This window comes from Trichechus manatus, unplaced genomic scaffold (genome assembly GCF_000243295.1).
Source record: "Trichechus manatus latirostris isolate Lorelei unplaced genomic scaffold, TriManLat1.0 scaffold00088, whole genome shotgun sequence".
Classification (NCBI taxonomy): domain Eukaryota; kingdom Metazoa; phylum Chordata; class Mammalia; order Sirenia; family Trichechidae; genus Trichechus; species Trichechus manatus.
The window spans coordinates 5,025,746-5,047,905 of NW_004444024.1; the positions used below are offsets into that span (position 1 = coordinate 5,025,746).

The 22,160-nt window shown below is 54.7% G+C and overlaps 2 protein-coding genes across 3 annotated transcripts in view; both read right to left on the minus strand.

The window, feature by feature from the left end:
• Positions 1-1,009: 1,009 nt before the first annotated feature.
• KLHL35 (kelch like family member 35) lies at positions 1,010-8,607 on the minus strand. Its single transcript, XM_004381974.1, has 6 exons — positions 7,730-8,607; positions 6,330-6,514; positions 5,086-5,204; positions 4,018-4,206; positions 2,272-2,460; positions 1,010-1,390 (listed from the first exon to the last, which is right to left on the minus strand). Exons 1-6 carry the CDS (start codon positions 8,605-8,607, stop codon positions 1,202-1,204), a joined length of 1,749 nt encoding a protein of 582 aa, XP_004382031.1. The 3' UTR covers positions 1,010-1,201.
• A 6,764-nt stretch (positions 8,608-15,371) lies between these two features.
• The window catches only part of GDPD5 (glycerophosphodiester phosphodiesterase domain containing 5), a 61,065-nt gene continuing 54,276 nt past the window's right edge, over positions 15,372-22,160 (minus strand). Inside the window, exons 14-16 of one of the 2 annotated variants that reach the window (XM_004381975.1) lie at positions 21,820-21,902; positions 18,860-18,972; positions 15,372-16,383 (exon numbers count right to left, since the gene is read on the minus strand). In XM_004381975.1, coding sequence (XP_004382032.1) covers positions 16,235-16,383; positions 18,860-18,972; positions 21,820-21,902 — 345 coding nt within the window. In that variant the 3' untranslated portion in view covers positions 15,372-16,234. The remainder of the gene's footprint in view (positions 16,384-18,859; positions 18,973-21,819; positions 21,903-22,160) is intronic. The other variant, XM_023736489.1, reaches the window with a different exon arrangement.

Genomic DNA, 22,160 nt, shown 5'->3' on the forward strand with positions numbered 1-22,160 from the left:
CCACAGATAAGGCCCTGGGGCTTTGGATGATGGAGAGGGGCATGGGGCTCACCCGGTGCTAAAGGGAGATGTGAGGAGCAGCTGATAGCTCCTCTTTAAAAGGCAATCTGAGTGCAAATGAGGGGGAGCCTGCAGATGGGGTCTGGTAGGCTCCTAAAACCTCAGAGCCACAGGCACAGAACCTGAACTACTGGGCCTCAGCCTCACAGAAGCTGTTCTGGTGTCTTTTGTTCGTGCTCTCCTCCTCTGAGCTCACCCCTCCTTTCCACAGTTTTATGTTGCTGGCCCTGGGGCCCCAGGCCTGAGCCTAGTGGCTGGGTTCTCAAAGGCCTGTGGCTCTGGCACCCGCATGCTAAGCCTGCTGCAAGCCTCAGCCCCATGGCTGCTCAGGCTTCACAGCTGTATTTGTTCTGTTTTGTTTCAGCCTCTTACATGAGTGGAGTCCTACTCTGGCCCGAGCTTATAGCAGTGAGCCTGGTTTGGAACCTATTTCCAATCCCTTTACCTTATAAAAGCCAGAGTGGCACAAATGGTTAAGTGCTCAGCTGCTAACTGCAAAGGTGGGCAGTTCGAGTCCATCCAGAGGCACCTCAGAAGAAAGCGCTAGCGATCTGCTTCCAAAGCGGGTCACAGCCTTGGAAATCCTATGAAGTGCAGTTCTACTCTGCAAACATGGAGTCACCAAGAGTCAGAATCGACTTGATGGCAACTGGCTGGTTACCTTATACAGTCTGAACCCCAGAGCTTAGGCTTCTTTCCTTATGTTTTGCAGTTCTTTCATTCCTGGTCCTTAGACGTGTTTGCTGATTTATGAGCCTATGCATATGTCTGTTTAGTCTTCTGTTCGATATTTATTTTATTATTATTATTAAATTGTACAAAAATATATGAACCCTTTGAACACATGAAAATTTCATGATTTTTTAAAATGCCCATACCGCTGTTGTGAAGGTAAAGGAAGTAATGTATAAAGTGCTTTGTAAAGGGTAAAAGCAGGGAACAGATACTGGAGATTACTTCTCCAGGCAAAGCAAGCTCAAGCTGGAACACTGACCCGACCTTTGAATGAGGTTTTATTTCTATAAGAAAAGGAGGCCATAAGTTAAGGGCTATTTACATGGAGGGACCATGAGAGGAGCAGAGTGGCACACCTGTGTCCTCCCTACTCTCAGCCTCCTGGCTGAGGCCATCCAGGTCTGAGTCACCTGCCCAGGCTCTGGACGATGGTGACACAGCCGTGGGAGCTGGTGCAGCGCTGCAGGGATGGCTGGGCCTCCACCTGCCCGCTGCTGGGGTCAAAGGTGAAGACCCTATCGGTGCTATCCCCGCGATCATCCCGCCCGCCAAGGATATGGATCTTCCCGTCACACACAGTCATGCCGCAGCTCTCCTGATGGACAGACAGATAATCAGCCATGGAGTCCAGCCTGGGGCCCTCTCTGTCCCTAGCTAACCAAGCCAGATAACAGAACCTTCACCCACAGAATATGAGCAAGCAGTCTGGATGGCAAAGAGGCAAGAAAGTGGATGGACCTGAGTTCAAGCTCTGGCTTGACCTCTTACTAAGTGAATGGCTTTAGACAACTCATTTAGCCTCTTCAGGCCTCAGTGTCCTATTCTGAAAAATGGGAAGAATAGCAGTACCTTCTCCATAGTGTTCCCTTAACAGCTATCCAATAACAACAATAATAATAATCACCACCACCATCTTAGGATCACCGAAGGTCAGAATTGGCAGGGACTTCCAATCCACCATACCCCTGTAATAGCGTCTTTCGAGTTTCAGGGGAAGGAGACAGAAAGGGCGGGGAGGCAGAGAGCTGCAGGGGGCAGAGCTTCCAGGCCTGGACCTTCCCTCTCTGACATCACTGGAACAGGGAAACTCAGCTAGTCCTTTTCCTGGCCTACCCCCAACAATGATCCACCAGCTAGTGGCCTTCAGGGCAGAGAGAGAGACTTCAGGGTCATTTAGCCCAAACCCCATACCCAAGGCTATAGCACTTGGGACTAGGTTCCAGGTTCTCCCCTAACTGGACTGACTGGTGACCTTGGACCAGGCCCTCAACCCTTCTAAGGCCAGTCTCCTCATTTGTGAAACAAATGCAAGCTTGGTAATCGCCACGAGGACAAAACTAGAGAACTATGTAAAACCGCCTAGCGTGGAGTCAGACACAAGCCTTACTACCTCTGAGATCCAGACCCTTAGAAGTGTGCTTTCACTCTCCTGCATGGAACCAGTGCCCGGGACCATGACCAGGAGCCCCCACTTACCACAGGGTTGGGGAGGACAGCTGCCTCCCCCCAGACATCTGTGCCAGGGTCATAGGTGAAGATTTTTCTCATGAGGCCCCCCACCACATAGATGATGTCCTCGAGGGAGACTGCCTCAAGACATCGCTGCGAGAAGGGGGCTGGTGACCGCAGGCTCCACCGGTCCTCCTTGGGGTCAAAGCACTGCACCTGAGGGGTTGGGGGAGCAACCGAGGTGTGAAACTTCATCCTCCAACCTACCCTACTGCACATACCCTCCCACCTCTCGCCGCTAGGGGCGCTCATTCTTCAAATTTGCCTGAGCCAGGCCTGAGCTAGTGTCTGGGAGAGTGAAGGGGACCCACCGTTCCTACCCTCCAGAGCTCTCAGCCTAGTTCCTCGTTCTATCCCCTGCTCCTGGACTCCCTTTGTCAAAAGCCTCCTCATCTTTCAAGGTCTAGCAGAGATGTCACTGCCTCCTTAAAGCCTTCCCTGGCTCCCCCCTCACGAACAGTCTCTCCTTTCGTGGAGAAAACAGTCTGCCTCATATAAGATGAACCATATGAGCACATGATACCAAGCTTGGAGAGGTGTTTGTCCCAGGGGATGGAAGAGCCGTCTGCATCAGTGCTATCAAGTGTCCTCAGAGGAGGCTCCCCATGGAGTTGCCTCTCTGGCTTCATAAATGGTCAGCCCTCTTCTCTCTTCCTGGTGCTCTTTGATCATGACAAAGCCTCCAGCCAAGGTTTCCCTGCACTCCTACCACGCTGTCCACAGGCCTCCCAGGCCCCTGATGCCCTTCGCAATTTCCTAGGGCTCACACCTGGTCCTAGCTGCCTGCTCACTTGTCCATCCTGTTTCCTCAACTGTTTCCTTGAAGACCCCCAACAGCCTATAACCAGTGCTGCATGGAACAGTATCAATGGGGTGGGTCATCTGGCTGCTTCCCCCACCCGGCTCCAGGAAGATCTGCTGAAGGAACGGAGTCAGGGAGTAGGAAAGGCGGGGTAAGGAATCCTGGTTCGGGAAAAATCCAGGTCCCAGGACCACAGTCCTGTGAGGCCATCAGGAGAGGGAGGGAGCTACCACTGCAAAGATTGATTTCTATTTTTGAGAAGTTTAAATGTCCGACAATGGAGAATTAGATTATAGACTAGTTTATCTGCCAGTGGAACATTACACAGACACTGAAATGATGGCTATGAAGTTTCTAAGCATGTGGAAAATGCTCATACTCAAATGTGAAGAATAAAAAGCAGAATGCAAAATTTCACTAACAGTAAGAACACAAATCTGTAAATATAAAGCAGAAAAGCAAAAATGAATTTAGAGGAAGCCTGGAAGACAACACACCAAAATATGAATAGTTATCTTTAAGTGGTAGGATTATGGGTAATTTTTTTTCTATTTTTCTCTATTTTCTAAACTTTCAATAATGAGTGTATTGTTTGTTGAATGGAGGAAAAACACTTTAACTAATCCCACCCCTGCCCTCACTTAATTTTTAAAATCTATGAGACCCATATGGCACCAGCCCAAGCACTGGAGTCCAGCTGTGCTGCTGACCGCTGTGTGACCTTAGAGTCATCGCTCTAAACTCACTTCCTTGCCTGAAAAGTGGGGGTAAATCCTCTGGGCTCTTGACGAGATTTAGTGAGAAAATGGACAAGGACATAGAAGTGCCAGCTCTGCGCCTGGCAGGCAGTAGGCACTGCTGATTTCCTGCGGCCTACAGAGCCCTCTCCTCCTGCCCCGGGGACTCCCCACCTTGTCAGTGTTGACGCTGTCTTGGCCCGCGCCCCCAATCACGTAGAGCTGGCCTGCGCAGGGCGCCACAGCTGCCGAGCTCACCGCCTCCGGGAGGGGCGCGGCGGCCGCCCAGGTGTTGGAGAAGGGGTCGTAGCGCTCCACGCTGCGCAGGCGCCGCAGGCCGTCAAAGCCGCCCACCACGAACAGCTGCGGGAGAGGACAAACGGTGCAGGCGTCGGGAGTCAGGGCTTGTCTGAGTTTCGGCCCCACCACCATGGACTGTATTCGGAAAAACTACCCCCACCCCACCTTAGGGGCCAAAGAGACTGATGGCCGATCCTAGCGCTGCCGCCACCTGGGCAATCTCCACCAAGTTACTGAACCTCCCTGAGCGGGAGATAATGATACCTGTCTGGTAGGATGGGTACTGAATGCGGATTTGATCGGTAAAATACCTGGCACCAAGTTGATGTTTAATAATACCAAAAACCAAACCCGTTGCTGTCGAGTGGATTTCGACTCATAGGGACCCTATAGAACAAAGTAGAACTGCCCCATAGGGTTTTCAAGGCTGTAAATCTTTACCGAAGCAGACTGGCACATCTTTCTCCCACAGAGCCGCTTGTGGGTTCCAATCCCGGAACTTTCAGTTAGCAGTCTAGCACTTTAACCACTGTGCCACCATGACTCCTTATGTTTTATGATAATAGCTAGTCGTTTATTAATGGTTTGGCACCTCACTTAACCAATTCTAAGAAGCACTTTCATTTGGATTTCTGAATTCCAGATGTTGCTTGCAGAAATAATTGGTAATTTTTTTTTTCTTTCTTAAGTGGCAGTCAAGATTCAAACTCAGGCTGTTTGCCCTCAAAGCTCACACCCCTGACCACGAGGCTGTATTATTACAGTAATTGCTATCATTATCATTAGTAGTAGTGGTATTAGATTATGCGATCTTGGACAAGTCCCTTTCCTTTTTTGGGCCTCAGATCCCTTCTTACAAAGTGGGGATACTAAAGGGCCTTCCCCCAGGGCATCCATAGCTCTGTGCCTTGGGCCCCAGGGCAGCAGCTGCAATGTCCCTACCTGGCCTTGAATGACTGCCATCTTGTGCCTCCACCTGCCCTTGTGCAGCGAGGCCACCTTGATCCAGGTGTGCAGATGGGAGCTAAACATCCACACATCACGGCTGTTGATGTGGCCTCCTAGGGAAAGAAAGACAGCTTTGCCCCCCACGCCCTCTTGCTAGCCTCAGCCCCCCCAAACAGCTAGAGACATGGGCCCCAGGATCCAGAGGAAGGGTTAAGGGTAGACAGCAGGAAGGACATCCCCCTGGGCCAATGTGACTCTGAGCCAGAGTGTACTTTGAATGAGTGGTGGAAAGGTCTAGGTTAGGACAATCGGCAGGGGCTCTTGAGGGGAGAGCCCTGATGGATTCAGGAAGAAGGAACTGATCTTCACTGGGTAACTGGTGGTGGTGTGCCAGGCTCTGTGCTCAGGGAGGCAAAGACGTGGGTACTTACAACCCTACTAAAGGAAAGAGTGCAATGGGTGCGTAAGACAAGAGTCAGGAGTGTACTGGGGTCAGAGGGAAAGCAGAGCCACCTGAATTTGAAGGGGGGAGAGATAGAGGGTGAGCTGATAATCCCCCCTCACTTCCGCCTTTACATTCTTGATTTCATTTCTGTTCTCATTCCCCCATAAAATGTCAGGATTATTATACTCGGTTTATAGGCAGGAAACTCAGAGGAGGCTTAGAGGCCAGGAATGGCTTGCTGAAGAGCACATGGCCTACAAGAGTAAGGACCAGAACCAGAGCTTCTGTCCCCCAAGCCCAACACTGGTGAAGGACCCAACCCACCTGTAGGGCCAGGCTGTGGACTATCCTTCCCTGTGCCTGGCCACCCTAGGGTTCCTGACCAGGGCTCACCTCTCAGAAGCAGCTGGCCCAAACAATAACCCATGACTGCACTCCTCGGCCTGAGTCCATGACCCAAGCCACATCTGTGTATAGCCCCTGACTCTGTATTTTCAATGGTGCCCAAAAGAGCCCTCCCCCAACCCCATGCCATTCAGAGGCCATCAGTGGCCTTGGATAAGTTGTTCAGCGGTGATGTGTGGCCTGGATGACCTCTGAGGCCTCCCAGGCTCATTCTCCTGCTCCCTGGCACTCCATACCCCACTACAACATCAAATGCAGTTTCCAAGGCTAGCACACACATTCTTCCCTTGAAACGGGGTGGCATTTTTCCTGATACCCTACATTTATTGGCGTGCTGGGAGCCGATGAGCCAATCCCGTGTAACTCCTGCTCCGGGCCCCACCCTCACCGGAGACGTAGACGTCGTTGCGGAGGGCGCAGGCGGCGAACTCTGAGCGAGTGTAGCTGGGCAGGCTGGGCAATGGGGTCCAGCGCCGACTCTCTGGGTGGTAGGCATCGGCAAAGGGCAGCTTCAGAAGCCCCTTGCGGTCACAGCCGCCGATGACCACGATCACTTCTGCTAGGTCCATGAATCTGGGGTGGGGATAAGCCCAACAATGCCCGTTGACCCACACCGAAGTTTCACCCCCTCTTGGCCCTCTCCTTGACCACACTGTATGGTCCTGCTACCCTTTCATGCCCTTCTGCAGATCCTCCTGCTGGACTCTGTCACTTCCAGCCTTCCCTTTGGCTATTGATGGGAACAGGTCACTAATCCTCACCCCATCCTACTGACCACTAAATTATGGAAAAATAATCTTTACAGAGCCCTAAGCTTTACCTAGAAAAATCACCTCCTTTAACCCTAAAAAAAAAATTGCCCTCGAGTCAATTCCGACTCATACTGATCCTATAACCCTTATGTCAGTTCTATTAGGTAGGGATTACCCTTTTACAGAGGAGAAAGCTGAGGTTCACAGGACTTTGGCTTGCCCTAAATCATGCAGCCAGTAAGTGACAGAGCCGGGTTCAAGCCCGTATTTGTCTGATTCTAACCCCTTCTCTCCCTTACTCTTTTCTGACCTCCAACCCTGACTGCCCCTCCCCTTTAACAATCTCCTAAACCCAACCCTTAATCACTAATTCCACTGAATCAGGCCACTGACCCTTCCATCTAAACTTTTTTCCCTCCCACTGATCCGGGAGGCTTCTGACCCCACCGTAACTTCCAAATCCATTGGCCACTTGTTTCCTAAGTCATTCAAAAGATACTGAGCATCTTTGTACCAGGCCCTGCACTTAATGTTGGACACAGAGTGTTAAGTGAGAGGGGTCCCCGCTTTCTATTCCTAAGGATAGATAGCTGGTTTTGGACTACTCCACCCAGTCTCCTGGTCTGGCATTCCAGGGGTGGGAGTAGGTCACTTCATTGTTTTTCCCCCCGGCACTTGCTTATTTATATCCTTTTGTCATCTCCCAGAGAGCAGAGTGTTTCCAAATCACTCTCCAGTCCCGGGCACTCAGTATGGGACCTGGCACAAAATAAACACTCTGTATTATGGAATGAATAGGTGAATGAGTGAGTGAGTGGATGAGCAAGGTTTGGGACCCCTGTATCTCCTCCATTTGATTGTTAATTCTTCAAGGGCAGAATTCCAGCCTAAGCCTATGAAGAGTTTGTTGAATGAAGGACTGAGTCTCATTCAAGAGGCACGACTGCGTGGTTGAATGAGGGGATGATGAAAGAATGAGCGGCTGAAGAAGGCGGGAATAAGGGAGGGCGGGAGGCAAGGGGGTGGCAGGCGGTACCTCCGCGGCCGGGTCCTCAGCGCGCCGACCTCGCGGCCCAGGATAAAGCAGGCGCGGGCCTCGAGCAGCAGTGGGCGGCACTCGCCGCACGCCTGCAGCAGCTCGTCGGCCTCCACCTTCTCCAGGAAGTAGGCAGGCGCCAACAGCGGCAGGCGCACGTGCTCCAGTAGGCGCCGCAGCTGTCCCCGGCGGGCGGGCGCGTCGTGGCGCACCCAGCGCATGGCCGCCTCGAACACAGCCTCCTCGCGGGTCACTCCCAGCGCCGGGTCTGCCAGCAACGCTGCCACCTCGTCGGGGGCCAGCTCCAGGAAGTCGGCATGGTGCGCCACCTCGGCGAAGGCCTGGCGCAGCACGCTAGCGCAGCGCTCGGCCAGCGAGGCGAGGGAAAAGGCGGCGGCCACGCGGCGCAGCGCCAGACTGTTGGCGGCGCGCAGGCGGCCCTCGAGGTAGTGGGCGCAGGCCTCGCGCAGACCTGCCACGCCCAGCCGCTCGGCCAGCGCCAGCACTGCGGCCGCCTGGTCCTCGGCGCACAGCCGCACGCCCGCGCCGTACACGTAGTCGAGCACCACGGCCATCGCCGCGGCCGTTGATGCCCGGGCAAGCCCCGCACCCGGCCCCTCCGGCACCACCGGCACCACGGCGGGGCAGCGCTCTGGCCGCCCGGCAGCGAACAAGCTGCGGAAGTAGGCGCTTCCCGCGCTGAGTGCGGCACGATGGCACGGGAAGTCGCAGCCGCCAGCGCGCAGCACCACGTCGGTGAGGGTGCCGCTCCGCCGGTACGCGTTGAGGGTCTGCAGGACGCGCTGCGCGTGGCAAGTCCCTGCGCATGGCGCCTCAGAGTCCGGCTCCGACTCCTCCTGCTTGGCGGCTTCCAGCATCCTGCCAGGTAGAGAACACAAATAGCGTCGGGAAGTCCACCTGGTTGGTACCCGGTGAGGGGACAGGAGGCCTAGCTCACCACACACCTCATTCATTCATTCCTTGGTTTGTCCACTCATTTACTCATTCATGCATGCATACACGCATACCTGGGTGTTTTCACTCCTTCAACTAATCTTTCCATCCACAGTGATCTAGCCCCGGCCTACCTAAAGGACTAGCCCCTCCCTTCTCAACTGTACCACTCTCTCCCTTGCTAATCCACTTAAGCCATACTGCTCTTTCTGTTCTTCAGACTTGCTAAGTTTTGTCTATCCTTATGGGCAGGAAACAGATGGCTCGCACTCAAAGAGGGTAATTTGAGGAGAGTCAAAGAAAGGAACGATTTACAAAAGTGTAGGCAGTGTTCAGAGACTATCAAGGAACAGAGCAGTACCGCTAGCCACAGGGGGCCTTAGTAATGGATTGCTTTTGTGTGGCCTTTCTCCCCATGGTCTTGTAACTCCCACCCAGGTGATTGGGCAGGACTGTGCAGATAGGGTAATTGTAGCCCACCAAGGGTATTGGTCAGTTTTGCCAAACCGATGGGCTTGAAATGAGCCAACCCAGAGAAGGGAAAGAGACGATCTCACTACCACCAAGGAAGAACAGCCAGGAACCAGCACGTCCTTTGGACCTGGGATCCCTGCACTGAGAAGCTCTTAGAACTAGGAGTCAAAGAGAGAGTTGTAACACTGAAGGCAGTGAGACCCGGCAGCAGGAGATGGCGTGGTGGGCTTCCTAGCCCACAGAGAGAAAAAGCTGAGTGCCTTTGGGCAGAAGCCTAGGGGCAGGGACAGGTGTGCCTTCGAGCACGTCTGGGGAGAGGCTATCCTGATGGAAGAACTGTATCCTGAGTGTGAACTGTAGCTGTTACTTCCCTCATAAACCCCATAATTGTTGAGTACTGTCTGTGAGTTGTATGTGGGCATTGTAATGAATTATCGAACCCAGCAGAGAAGAAGAGAGTGCTTTGAGAGGGATGGTTGGTGTCAGAATTGGTAAAGATGGCAGAGAGAGGAGGCTTGTCCGACCTTTGTCTCATAGAAGTCAGCCTTGGGCTGTTGGTCTTGATTCTCCAATCCTCTTGTGAAGTTGGAAGAAGTCAGACACTGCTCCCAGGCGGTTTTTACAGGCCCCCAAGGTCTGAAGGAGTGAGCAGGAGAGGCTACTGGAACCTGGACAAAATTCCTATATAGGGAAGGCCATCTGACAGGACCTGTAGCCTTTGGTCAAGGGATTCAGGTAACCCCACAGAGACCCAGTGGGGAGTGAGGGAATAATAACTACCTAGCTCTCCTACCCTCATCCTGCCTCCTGCTGGGTTTCCTGCTGGTGTTTCCCATTGGCCAAACCCAAGGGAAAGCTAGACAGCAAGGGAGCCTATCAGTGCAGTTCAACCTGCTCCTCCTCCACAAAGCAAAGGGGAGGAGAGTAGAGAGTGAATCTGAAGGGGCAAATGGAAGCCTTTGCTGTACCTCCTTGGAGCGGCTCTCTATGGTTCATTCCATTTAATACGCATCCTCTCCCCTAACAGCAGGGGATCTGGCCTATAGTAGTTGCTCAGTTAATACTTGTTCAAAGTTGAGTGAATGTATGAAACAAGTATTTATTGAGGACTTTCTCTGTGCCAGGCAGTGAGCAAGACAGTCATAGTCCCTGCCCTCTTGGAGCTCACAGCTGGGCTGGGCTCCCATGGGGAAAGTACAGAGTATTAGGGTTGCTTATGGAAGGGGCACTAAACCCAGTTCAGAGGGATATCAGGAAGGGGGTCCCTGAGGAGGGGACCTTTAAACTGAGACTAGAGGGATGGGTAGAATTAGCCAAGTGAAGGGAAGGGAATGGAGGGAAAATGTCTCCAGCAGAGAGAACAGCCTGTGCAAAGTTCCAGAGGGAGGGAAGGCTTGAGGTTAGAGCCCAGAGTGAGGGGGAATTTGTCCCTCTCTCTAATGTGAGCCCTCTTGGTGTTCTCAAGGAAGTAGAAAGAGTTCAGCTCTAAGACAGACCTGGGTTCTAATCCTGCCTCTACCACTGATTCACTGTGTGACCCGGGCCAGGTCACCTCCCCACACCAGGCTTCGGTTTCCTCATCTATACAATGGAGATCATAAAGCCTCCCTTAAAGGGTTGCTGTGACTATTAAATGGAATGTGTGGAAAGTGCTAGGTACATAGTATAAATTCTATAAATATTTCTTTGCATTGTTTTTATTCAAGAGGAAGGGAGCATACCATGTGTGCTAGGTGCTTTTATATATTTAATTTCATTTGAGTCTCACACAACTCTGAGAAGCTTTTTTAGACCCTTTTTTTGGGTTTTGTTTTGTTTAAGTTTGTCCTGAGGAAACAAGCACACAGAGGGAGCCTGCCTTTCGGAGGTTTGCTGTGAAGGTCAAAGGATGGGTGTTTGTGAAAGCATTCTACCAACTGAAGGGCTGTACCTAGACTGATTAAGATCTAGCTGTTATGGACATACAGCCTGTGTTTGCACACCTCCAGTGACAAGGAGCTTGCTCCTTTACGTGGCCCCTTGGGGGAGCGCAGCAGCTCTGTCCTCTGCCCCTTGCCTCTCCTCCCTCCACCTGATCCCAGCTGCTCTGCCCTGGAGGTTGGATCCTATTCAGCGTCAGCCTGGCTTTCAGGGCTCATGCCCGGGTCATGCTGGTCAGTGGGTTCCCTGCCTTCGCATTGCAGGGAGATGAACTCCCCAGTGGGCAGGACTCTGAGGAAGTTAGCTACTTTGCCCACGGGCTGGGCCATGACCCCATCTGGCTCCAGGCTCTACATGCCCAGCCACTCTGTCACACATGCCAGGGGGTTGGGGGCTTGTCCTGAGGAGCAGCCTAGGACCAGGGAGGGAGGTGAGACAGGTCAGCAGGGCACACAGCACCCTGCCTGATTGTCCTCAGCCAGCCAAGAAGGCAGCCGCACTGAACTGAGACCCAAGGGGGCAGGTGTCTCGTCAGCGTAAGGAGAGACTTCTCCCTGCAGAGATGTCCCACAGCACAAGGAGCCAAGGGGCTGCCAGGGAGGAAGGCTGAGCCCCTCCTGGGACGTGTGCCGGCACTTTTTCGTTCATTCTACGGTTGTCTACTGCGCGGGGTGCTGTGCACACACGGAGACAGAGTTTCTACCCTGGGATTCCCAGTCTAGGGGCTGATGGACACCCAGTTGGAACATGGAAGGTAGGGATTCTCCGAGCAGGGCTCGCTCTGGCATTCTTCCATCCTGGCTGAGAGTCGAGGACGGGGAGAGGCACCTCAAGGTAAGTGTCGAAACGCAGACTCACCCTAGCCCGTAGAAGTCTTGAACAACCATTTCTTTCTTTTTCACACATACACGCCCACTCACACAAAAACCTGTTTAGGTTTGTGAATACTACGCCGCCGGGGCTGCCCAGCACCGTGCGCCCCGCCCCGGATGTCCCTGATTCTTACCTGGCCACGCCCTCTCCCAGGTGTTCTGTAGCTGCTGCTTGCGCACTGAGGACCCTCTGGTTAGTGACCGCAAACTGTACCTCTGGCGCCCCGGCTCCAATGTCCCCGCCGCTCTGCCGGGACTCCAGATCGGGCTCAGCTGTGGAAGGACAAAGGGGCTGGACGCCAGTGGCGAGAGAAGTGGGGGGAGGGGAGAGGGGACGCTGGGCTTTTGTTCCCCTCAAGGATCAGCCCCAGAAGGGAGGGGGCTGGAGTAAACATGGAATTAATTGCGTGACTGGGATTGGGGGTGACCTGGTGCTGGCTGTGCCCCTGAATACGCACAGGCGTGTGAGGGTGTGTGTAGGGGTGGGTGCCTGCCCGGTGTAGACTTCATAATCGTGTGGTTTGAGGGTGCAGGTGTTCCACTGTGGGAGTGCAAGGAACGTAGTGACTGTGTAATGTTGGGGTGTATGTGGATGTGTGGCTGTGTGGCTCAGAAGTGACTAAGAATCTGACTGCAGTGGCTTATCGATCTAAGTTTCCATCTTTCTGCTTCTGTGGGACTCTGTTCCGTGTCTGTTTCTGCTTCACAGCAGATACGTAATTGTGGGACTTTGTGTGTCTAGCTGTGTGTCTTGTGTGTCCCTGTCTTGTTGTATCTGTGTCTGTATGTGATTGTTTATTTCTGTGTGGGATGGGTCTGTGTGTGGACTGTATCACAGGTGTCTGTCTTGTGGACTGTGTGTGTACAAGGATCAGTGTCTGTGTGGACGGTGGGTGTGTGGTATGAGTTGCAGGGGTTTCACTGCCCCCTCAACAAGGCATGCCCCTTGGAGTGTGCACAGTGGAGCAGGGTGTGGTGGTCCTGGGCGGGCCAGGTCAGGGTGGAGGGGAGAACAGTGCAGCTCTGGGACAGCCTGGCTTCCAAAGGCTGGCACTGGATCATTTGCTGCCTCTAAGGGGTGCTGTAGGGCCAGGCTTCTATGGGATGGGTGAGGAGATTTGCCCTTATGGAAGATGGAAGCCATTTGAGGAGGGAGTTGCCTTGACAAGAGCTCTGATGCGGCACCTGGGGCCTGGGCCTGGGCTTGGTCCTGCCATAAGTTGCTGTGCGACCCTGGGCAGATCACTGCCCACCCCTCGGCCCCAGGCCCCTCATTCAGGAGGGATAATCACAATTCCTGCCTTGCTTACCTTGTTGGGTTGCTGTGACACTCAAGAGAGGGTTTGTGAGTGAAAGTGATGTGAGGCATGGAGTCACCCTCACTGGGGCCAGGTGCTGTAGGGCCCTACCCCGGGCCAGGCTCAGGCAGGCCGAGTTTGTGGGAGGGCCATGATGGGGGGACAGGTCACTGTGATGCTGGCTGAGTGATGTACTGAGGCCTGGCTGGAGACTGTGTCCCAGGGACCCTGCTCCAGGGAATGGCTTCACCCCCACCCCCTCCACCGCCAAAGTGTTTGATGTTTTGCTGTCTGTTAAAGGATGTGAGGGATTTGAGCACCTTTCTATCTGTACTTGGGAAAGAGGGGCTGAGGGTCTAAGCAGCGACCCTGGAGGATGAGACCCCACCCTCTGAGTTCCAAAGGGAGGAAGGAAGGAGTGAGGTGCCAGTGGGTTTGCAGGTGGCAGCAGAGGTGGAGGGGACCCGTCTGCTGTTTCTGTGTGAAGTGGGCAGTGAGGCTGCCCTCTGCAGACAAGGGGAAGAGATGGGGAGGGCATCAGGAAGGTGGAGTTCACAGTAACCCCTCAGGTTAAGGGAGAGGAACCAGGCTTGACCCTAGGCTGAGTACTCAGCTAAGGATGGAGACAGGTCCGGCCTTCTGTCCAGCAGAGGGCAGGGGGAGGCCTCCATTGGATGTTCATTGTTTGGGGTGAGGCAGTCGTGGACTGGGGTAGATGGTGCAATGCAGGGCCCTGGTGATGGAAGGATGCTGACTGGCTATTCCACTCACAACTCCCAGCCCCACCACCCCCATTCCACTCTCACCTCCTGAAGACTCCAGGATGACTCAAGTTGCCCAAGTGTAGCCAGAAACCTGGAACACCCTGGCCAGTGTGCCAGCAGGGATAGCGGGGGCTGGCCTAACACGGAGGGGTGGACATAAAAGGTCGATTCACTTTCCTGGGTGGGTCTGCCAGAAACTAGAGAAGACACTATTGGGGTATTGTGGATAGGGCAATGCCCTCCAACCCTGACCCAGCAGTTCCGGATTCCACTGACACTCCCTTGTGTTCAGGGAGAGGTGGGAGCCGACCTCTACTCCAGAAGGGGAAGCGCTTGCCAGAATTTCAATTGGGTAGGGGGATAGGAGAATGCTCCTTCACAGTTCCCTAAGGGGCTAAGGGGTAGCCCTAGAGGTTAATGTAGGTGGCCAAGTCTGGGTGCCAAAATTTAGGAGCCTCTTTTCTTTTCCTCTAAGAAGGTGCCAGAATCTCTCAGACCCCAAGAATACTATCCAGAAGACCCCTATTTGGAGGAGAAACCCATCCTTTGGCTCCCAGGAAGGACTAGGTTTACTTAACACAGGCTGGAGCTGGAGTTCAGCCTCCCCCTTTTCCCTCAGGACACCCCAAAGACCACACAGACTCTTACGATAAAGATTGGAGTTCCAGACCTGCCCAGACTATCGCTGACCCCTTCCCATGGAGGACAGAGGGCACAGAGGCCCCAAGGGCTCAAAGACAGGAATGGATATCTGTGGAACCAAGGGCTGTATTTTGGCTTTCAGTCCAGGTGCCCCCACTGTGCTGGGAATGGGATGGGCCTTCTCAGTCAGGCCCAAAGAAGCCAATACCAAACCCCAGCCCTGGGGGAAGAGGCATCTCCTGGCCGAGGGCTTGTCCTACCATAGGCCGGGGGGTGGGGGGAGCTCAGAATTCCTCCATGTGGCCCTGAGGGGACCTGCTAGTCCCACTCCCCAGCCCTACCCCAGACCCAGAACCCCTCCCCATCTACCTGTACAATTTCTGGCTGACCAAGGAAGTCGTGCGCACAGTCTGGAGCCAGAGCCTGGTGGGATTCTGGCTGTGCGAGACTAAGCCATGTGGCCTTGGACAGTCACTTTACCTCTCCAAGTCCATCTCACCAAGCGCAGTATGGGGTTACTGGCTCCCAACCCCAGGGTGGTTAAAGAGCCCCGGCACCATGACTGACGCAGGGTAGGGGTTCCACCAGCATCTCCCTGCCATTCTCCCATTGATTTCTGAGAATGGCTCCTTCTCACATCTTGGGGCCAGACTGAACCCCAAACCCAGCATACTCTGTCCCACCCTCCTGTTGACACCTCAGAAAGAGACGACACACATCAGGGTGGCAGCTTTAATCCTCCTGGCCACAGCCTCTCAGGCCCCACCACTGCAGGCCTCCTTGGGCACACACCGCCCTTGACATGCCCAGAGCACTTTTCCCAGGTGGCCTTGCCCTGTGGTCATGGAACATTCTGATATCATGTCAGTCTGTGGGTCCCCTGGGCTTCAGGGCCGCTGTGCCTATGGGGGCCTGTTGGACACTGGGCATGGGATCCAGCAGCCAGGAGCCTGTTCTTCTGGCTGTCTCCAGCTGCTCCTGGGGGACATGGCTCAGGCCCTCTCCTGGAGCAGTGCTGCGGGAGGCTGGTCTGAGAAGGGGGTGTGTCTCTACCACTGCAGCAGGTTTTCCTCCTGGGCTGGACCTCCTTGTGCTTTGAGAGTGATGTGAAGAGCAGAGGGGCTGGAGGCAGAGGCCCAGCCCCAGCCCTCGAGGCAGGATAAAAACGGAGAAGTCGGTACCCTTATGGTACAGACAGGAGCACGGACACATGTGGGCACACCTGGGCATCCACATCCTCTGTTGCCAGAGGGGGCGTGGCATGGCCCAGTGACCCATCAAGGCTTCTAGGTCAGGATGCCAGGGACAGCCTCAGGAGGAGGACCAGGCCCCGGGCCCCACTCTTCCAGGAGCCCCTGGCCTGCAGGGGCATCTGAGAGGCTGGAGTCCTGGCCCAGCTGGGCCTCAGAGATGAGGGGAGCCTCCTCCAAGAGATTCTATGGCTGACCAGGGGTTGGAGCTGACGAGGAGGCTGTGGAGCCAGCCCCCAGGGCACTCCAAGTCCAGACCACACTTCTGCTGGCCTTCCCGGGCTCCTCCGGTTTCTGCTTTATGTACAGACTGGGACAGGCAGGTCTTCAGCTAATGCCCACTCCTGTCTGTGAGGGTCTTTGTGTGGCTTCTGCCCCCTCGGGGGGCCACAGGGGTGCTGGCGCTGTTGGCATAAGTGTCATAACTGTTGTCTGAACATACGGAGAGCTCATCGGAGACCTCCATGCCATTGCTGATCTCTGTCGGGCCAGAGGGAGGCAGAATGTGAGCAGGGAGAGGAGAGAGGATGGGGTGGGGTGGTGGGCTATAACAACTCCTAGTCAGGCACTTGGAGGCTAACAGAGCCACTGGGTTGCAGCCTGGTGTTCAAGGCCCTCCTTGGTCCCTGCTCAACCCTCTGGCCTCTCCTCAGTCCACCCTTCCCTGAAGCTCCACCTGCAGCCACAGGAAACCATGTGCACCCTCCTGAGCTTTGCACCATGTGTTCACTCTCCTCAGGGCCTCTGCACATACCAGCCTCTCTGCTGGAAGTGACGTCCCCATCAATGCCTCCTTTTCTTAAAATTGAAATTCTAAATCTTAAATTCGTCTCATCTCTGTTATTTCAGCCTCCTGAAAGCCTCCCCTGAGATCCCCAAGCCAGGATGGGGCCTTCTCATGGACCCCCCAACCCTTGCCTCCCTTTGCCCAGCCCTGACCATGTTCTGTACAGTCACTGCCTGTGGGTCCCACTGACTGGAGCACCTCTAGAGCAGGAGTGGAGTCTGCGCATCTGTGTCTCCAGCACCTGCACAGCACTGGGCACACAGCAGAGTCTTGGCAGAGGTGTGCTGAGTCAGGTTGAGCCTACTCTGAGGGGACCCAGTTGGTAGGGCTGAGGGTCTCTGGAGAAGACCTCCCAACCTAGGGTGGGGAGGGGGTGAGGACTGTGGTTGAACCGTTGGGCCTGGCACTTCCAGGAGAGGTAGGGGGTCTGGATGGGCAGAACCTCCTAGGCCTAGGGGCTGGCCTCCTGCCTTCCATTCATCTTACCTGCCTGTTCTGACTTCTCTGTGTTAGGCACGGTGCAGGCACCTGGGGACCCAGATGCCATAGACTGGTCCCTCCTTCTAGGAGCTCCCCAGTGTGGCCAGAACTACATTAGAGAGAGACTCAGAGGGCTGTGGGACAGCCAAGGAGGCGCTGCATCCCAGCCTGGGGTCAAGGAAGCTGTCCAGGAGAAGGATTTTTGAGGTAGGGTAGGAAGAATGTAAGTGCCTCAGTGGGTAAGAATCTGTGTCTCCTAAGCACCTACAGCCTGGCATATATCTGCTGAATGAATGAATAAAGGATGAATGAGTGAGTGGACATTCACACAATCCTTGGAACCAGCCCTGCTCAAAATCAGTGTCACCCCAACTGGACCCTTGTTCATTCACCCAGTGTTTACCAAGCACCCACTTTGGGCCAGGCAGGGTGCTGGCCCTCACAAGTGCCCTGTGATGTGGGCGTTAGCCATTTTACAGATGAGAAGTCTGATGCTGAGAGAGGTTAGGTAGTGTGCTCAGGTTCACACAGCTAGTCGGGGATGCAGCTGGGATTTGATCCAGGTGCATCTGGCTCCTAAATCTCTGGAATCTCTCTTCTCTGTCGCCATGGCCACACTTTTCACCTGAATTATTGTTTTGTTTTGTTTCCCTTCAGCTTCCCCCTCTAGTCCACCCTCCAGCCTGCTGTAAAAGTGCTCAAAGGAAAATCTGCCCATGACCCTCCTCTGCTTTCATAATAAAGTCCAAGCTCCTGATCAGGAGGCCCGAGGCCCAGCTCTCCCCATGTCATCTGGGAGTGAGCCAACCAGAGGCCTCCCCTTAGGCCATGTGGAATGATACTTAGCTCTTGATGCCAAGGCAAGCAGTTCTTCCTCACCACCTCTGAACACATGCTGTTCCTGTCTGGAATGCCCTCCCTTCCCTCTGTTCGCCCAGCCTTCACCTCAAAACCACAGCTCAGGTACTTCCTGTTCATCTTCCACGTTTCAACTAGGTTACCTCCTTGTGAGGCACTCTGGTGGCACAACGGTTAAGTCCTTGGCTGCTAACCAGAAGGTTGGTGGTTCAAACCCACCCACCGGCTCCATGGGAGAAAGACCTGGTGATCTACTTCCTTAAAGATTACAGCCTAAAAAACTCTATAGGGCAGTTCTACTCTGTCACATGGGTCACTGTGTGCTAAAAGTAGACTGCATGGCACCTAACAATCACCTCCTTGCAAAGTGAACCCCTAAACCTCCCTCCTTGCCTCAGGGAATTCTGCCCACTCCCTTCTCCTCTATACCCCACCCTGACCCAGCACCCCCATTGAGCTCTGGTGGCACCCAATTTTCCATGTATTTGTTTATGTATCTGGCTCCTCCATCAGACTGGCAATGCCAACAACAAGCAGGAGTGAAATCATTGTCTGTGGAACCCATGAATGAAGCAGGCTAAAGGGGGATGGGCCTTCAGTACAGATCCCTCCCACCACCCAGCTCATGCACGTCACCCTTGCCCACCAACCATGGCGGTGACACTGACCACAGGATCTGAAGCTGATGAGTGCGTGTGGAGATGTGGGTTTCTATATGTGAGTGTGTGCTTGGGTGGGTATATGCACGTGCTATGTGCGGGACTGTGTGTGTACGTGTGTGCAAAGAATGAAGCCCAGTGCCTGGCTCCGCCTGTCTGTGGGGCTGTGCACCTGAGAAGATGAGCTTCTCCTTCATGATGCTGACGTCCCGGCTGGTCCGGTGCACCGCGGCGCTCAGCATGATCTGCTCAGGGTTGTAACTCCGTATGCCACCCAGGCGCCACCTGCAGAGATGGTCCCTTGGGCATGAGGTCCCTCCCTACCCCTCCCCTGGAACAGAGATCTTGCCAACTTCCAGAGCCTCTCTGGAATTGGCCTGAGAGACCAGCAGGACACTTATCCCATTGTACAGTTGGGGAAACTGAGGCCCAGAGAGGGGTAGAGCTGGGGCTTGAATCGGAGTCTACTGATTCCCAGCCAGGGCCCTCTTGCCTCCCTCTTACCTCCAGAACCCTAAATCAGCACCCCTTGCCTGGGAAGATGGTATGGGGTTGGTTAGTTCTGTTTTCAGTGCCCCCAGTTATGCACCTGGCTCTCTTTGGATGGGAGAAATTTGGAGGGGGGGAACTTAGCAGACATGACTCTGATGACCTGCCCTGGGGTACACACCAACCTCAGGGAGTCCCAGCTGAACCAGCTCAACCATCGTGACCAGGGTGAACGAAGCCAGAGGGGAAACCCCAGAGAGGAAGTGAAGGAAAGCAGGGAGGTGAAGGGAGATCGCAAGGTGGAGGGCTTTGCTCAGAACTGATCTTCACAGGTTCATGAGGCAAGGGTGTTAGAATGCCTCAGTGCGGGGCCATCTCCTCCTCTCTTCCAACAACCCAGGAAGAGTGGGGCATATATTCCTAAGGGGAGGGACAGGTTGGAGCATCAGTCCCTCTGACGGCTGACACAGGGGCAAGGTGGGGGTGCACAGGGTATGCAGGGAGCAGGCAGAGTGGGGAGGACCCAGGTTTCACACCCAGCCTAGGGGACTGTTTTTGCTGTAGTCATTCCTCTGAATGAGCCCAAAATCCCTGGCCCCTGGTCTTAGATATTTCCTAGGATGTAGACAAAAGGACTCACTGGACCCCCACCCTGACCCCCGCTAAGAGAAGAGGGTGGTCGGCTCAGAAACAAGAATCTAAGCCTCCAGAGAACTGAGTCTGCTTGGGTGGGTAGAGGGAGCCAAGATTCCACCAGGAATCGATTGTGAGTTTCTAGATGGGGGTCAGCACTGCAGACATGGGCAGACAGATGGACAGACAGACAGATGGCTAAACAGCAGACAGACAAGGGGAAAGCAAGAGGCAGAGGGGAAGGCAGCCTGAGTTTGCCCGTGCTGGCTGCCCCGCCAGTCCTTCAGGGCAGTGGTTGGGTCTTGTATTTACTGCCATGTCCTTAGCACCAACCTCAATGCCCGCACATCACAGGTGCCAGGTAAGTATGTGTTGAGTGAATGAATGGAAGAATGAGGCCCACAGGGAAGCAGTCTTGTCCCTGCCTTGTCCCCCAGCGCACCCTTCTCCATCAGGCATCTCCTGACCCCCTGAAGACAGTGGCATCACCCCAGCTGTATCCTGACTGGTGCTCAGCATGTCTGTCATGGCACCTGGAATCCTTCCAGGTCTGCCTCCCCCATCAGACCATGGGCTCCATGGGGGCAGGTCGGGCTCCATGCTGCAGGCCCAGCACCAGTGTGAGCCAGGACCAGTGAGTGTCTGCTGCCAGGGTGAGCAGGGGAGCGAGTGCTGGGGAAGTGCCCCTTCACTGGCTCAGCCCCATGACCAGCAAGTACAGTTTCTCTTCCAAAAAGCTGGTCAGTGAAGCCGGAGGGCCTAAGATATCTGACTAAGGGATCCCTAAGACCTAGGACTTGTCTTGGAAATGAACGTTAACACCCAGAAGGAAAGTGTCAGGCCAGGGCCTCTGCAGCCAGGCACATCCAGGACAGACAGCTCAGCCACTGAGGTCATTCCCACAGGTCCCTGGGAGCACAGGGGTGCTAACCTACAGGGAGAGGCAGAATTGGAGAGACTGGGAAAGGGAGGTGGAAGGGAAGTGGGGGATGGGAGTCAGAAAATGAAAAAGAGATCCATCAAAAGAGATGGGAGAGACAGAGAAAGATAAACAGAGAGAGTGGGTGATGGGAGTGACAACCCCAGAGAGGGAGAAGCCAATGGAGAGAAAGAGTCTGGCAGGGTCTGCGCTGGGAAGATAGTGAAGGCCCCTGAGGGTGCCAGGCTCTGCGGAAGGGGGTGCCCAGGCAGAGCCCCCTACCCCAGAGGGAGACACGCAGGTGCCTAGAGGCCAGATCAGCACCCACGGGGTGGGAGAGAGGGCTTCAGGCAAGGGGAGGTGTCCAGGAAGAGGACCCCTTGGGGACTCAGGCACAGGGTGTGGTGCCCGGCAGGTTTCCAGACAGAAGTGGAGAAGGGATGGCAAGGAGAAGGGAGAAAAAGGAGGAGGAGGAGGAGGAGGAGCACACCAGAATTACCTGATCAAGTGATAGCTGTGAATGCCAGAATGCAGCAGAGAGAGGGGGTGGGTGGGGAGAGAGAGGAGGGACATGCGCCGGATCCGAGTGGTATGGGACAGAGAGAGAACGTCAGTCAAGAATAAAACACCAGCCCCTTGGCCCCTTGGTTCATGGCTGGATGAGGGCCCATCTGGCCCTACACCCTCCCCTGGGCCAACCACACCCCCCACCACCACAACCACCTTCCCAGGTGTGGTCCTGAGGGCTGCGAGCTTTGTGGCATGGCATGGGCGAGTACTGGGGGAAGCCGCCCTGGCTAACAGGTGAGGAGGCAGGCCCAGAGGAGTGGAACTCACTGAAGGCCACACAGCAAACCAGCAGAGCCTGGCTCTGGGCTCCCAGCTGGTGCTCATTCCAAAAGCCACCGGCCGCTGGCTGGGGAGGGTGGGCTGGGGCCATTGGGAGTCCTTCCTTTTCCTCTGAATGAGGGTGCTTGGTCAGTCCTCTGGCCCAGGGTTCAGGGCTGGGTTCACCTGGCTCAGGTGGGGAGCTGGGCCTGCTGTGGGGTGGGGGTAAGGAAGGCCATACAAGGTGGCCAGAGCCTACTCACTTCTGAAACACGAAGATGCCGACGATGAGGGTGAAGGAGATCAGGTCAGCGGTTACCCACATGAGACAGTACTCGTCCGGGGGCTGTGGATAGATGGCCTGCGGCTAGGCACTGGTCATGGCCAGTGCCAACCAAGGCTCCAAACTACAGGTCCATGGGCAGGAGGACCCCACAGGCCCATCAGCAGGCAAGGAAGGACCTTGAGGGGTCTGGGGGCTTGCGACTGAATTTTGCAGGAGTAGGCTCTGGGCACGGAGTCTGGGGTGAGGTGTGGGTTTGTGTTTCGGGTGTTTGCAGAGAGTGGGCTTAGCTATGTGTCTAGGGTAGAAGGTGTGTGTGCA

Bases quoted from the DNA above. Each gene is read 5' to 3' on its own strand.
- KLHL35 (XM_004381974.1), bottom strand. From the start codon at position 8,607: ATGCTGGAAGCCGCCAAGCAGGAGGAGTCGGAGCCGGACTCTGAGGCG. The intron at 5,205-6,329 runs GTGAGGGTGGGG...TTCTTTCCCTAG, and splicing joins CAACGACGTCTACGTCTCCG to GAGGCCACATCAACAGCCGT. The intron at 1,391-2,271 runs GTAAGTGGGGGC...TCTGTCCATCAG, and splicing joins CTGTCCTCCCCAACCCTGTG to GAGAGCTGCGGCATGACTGT.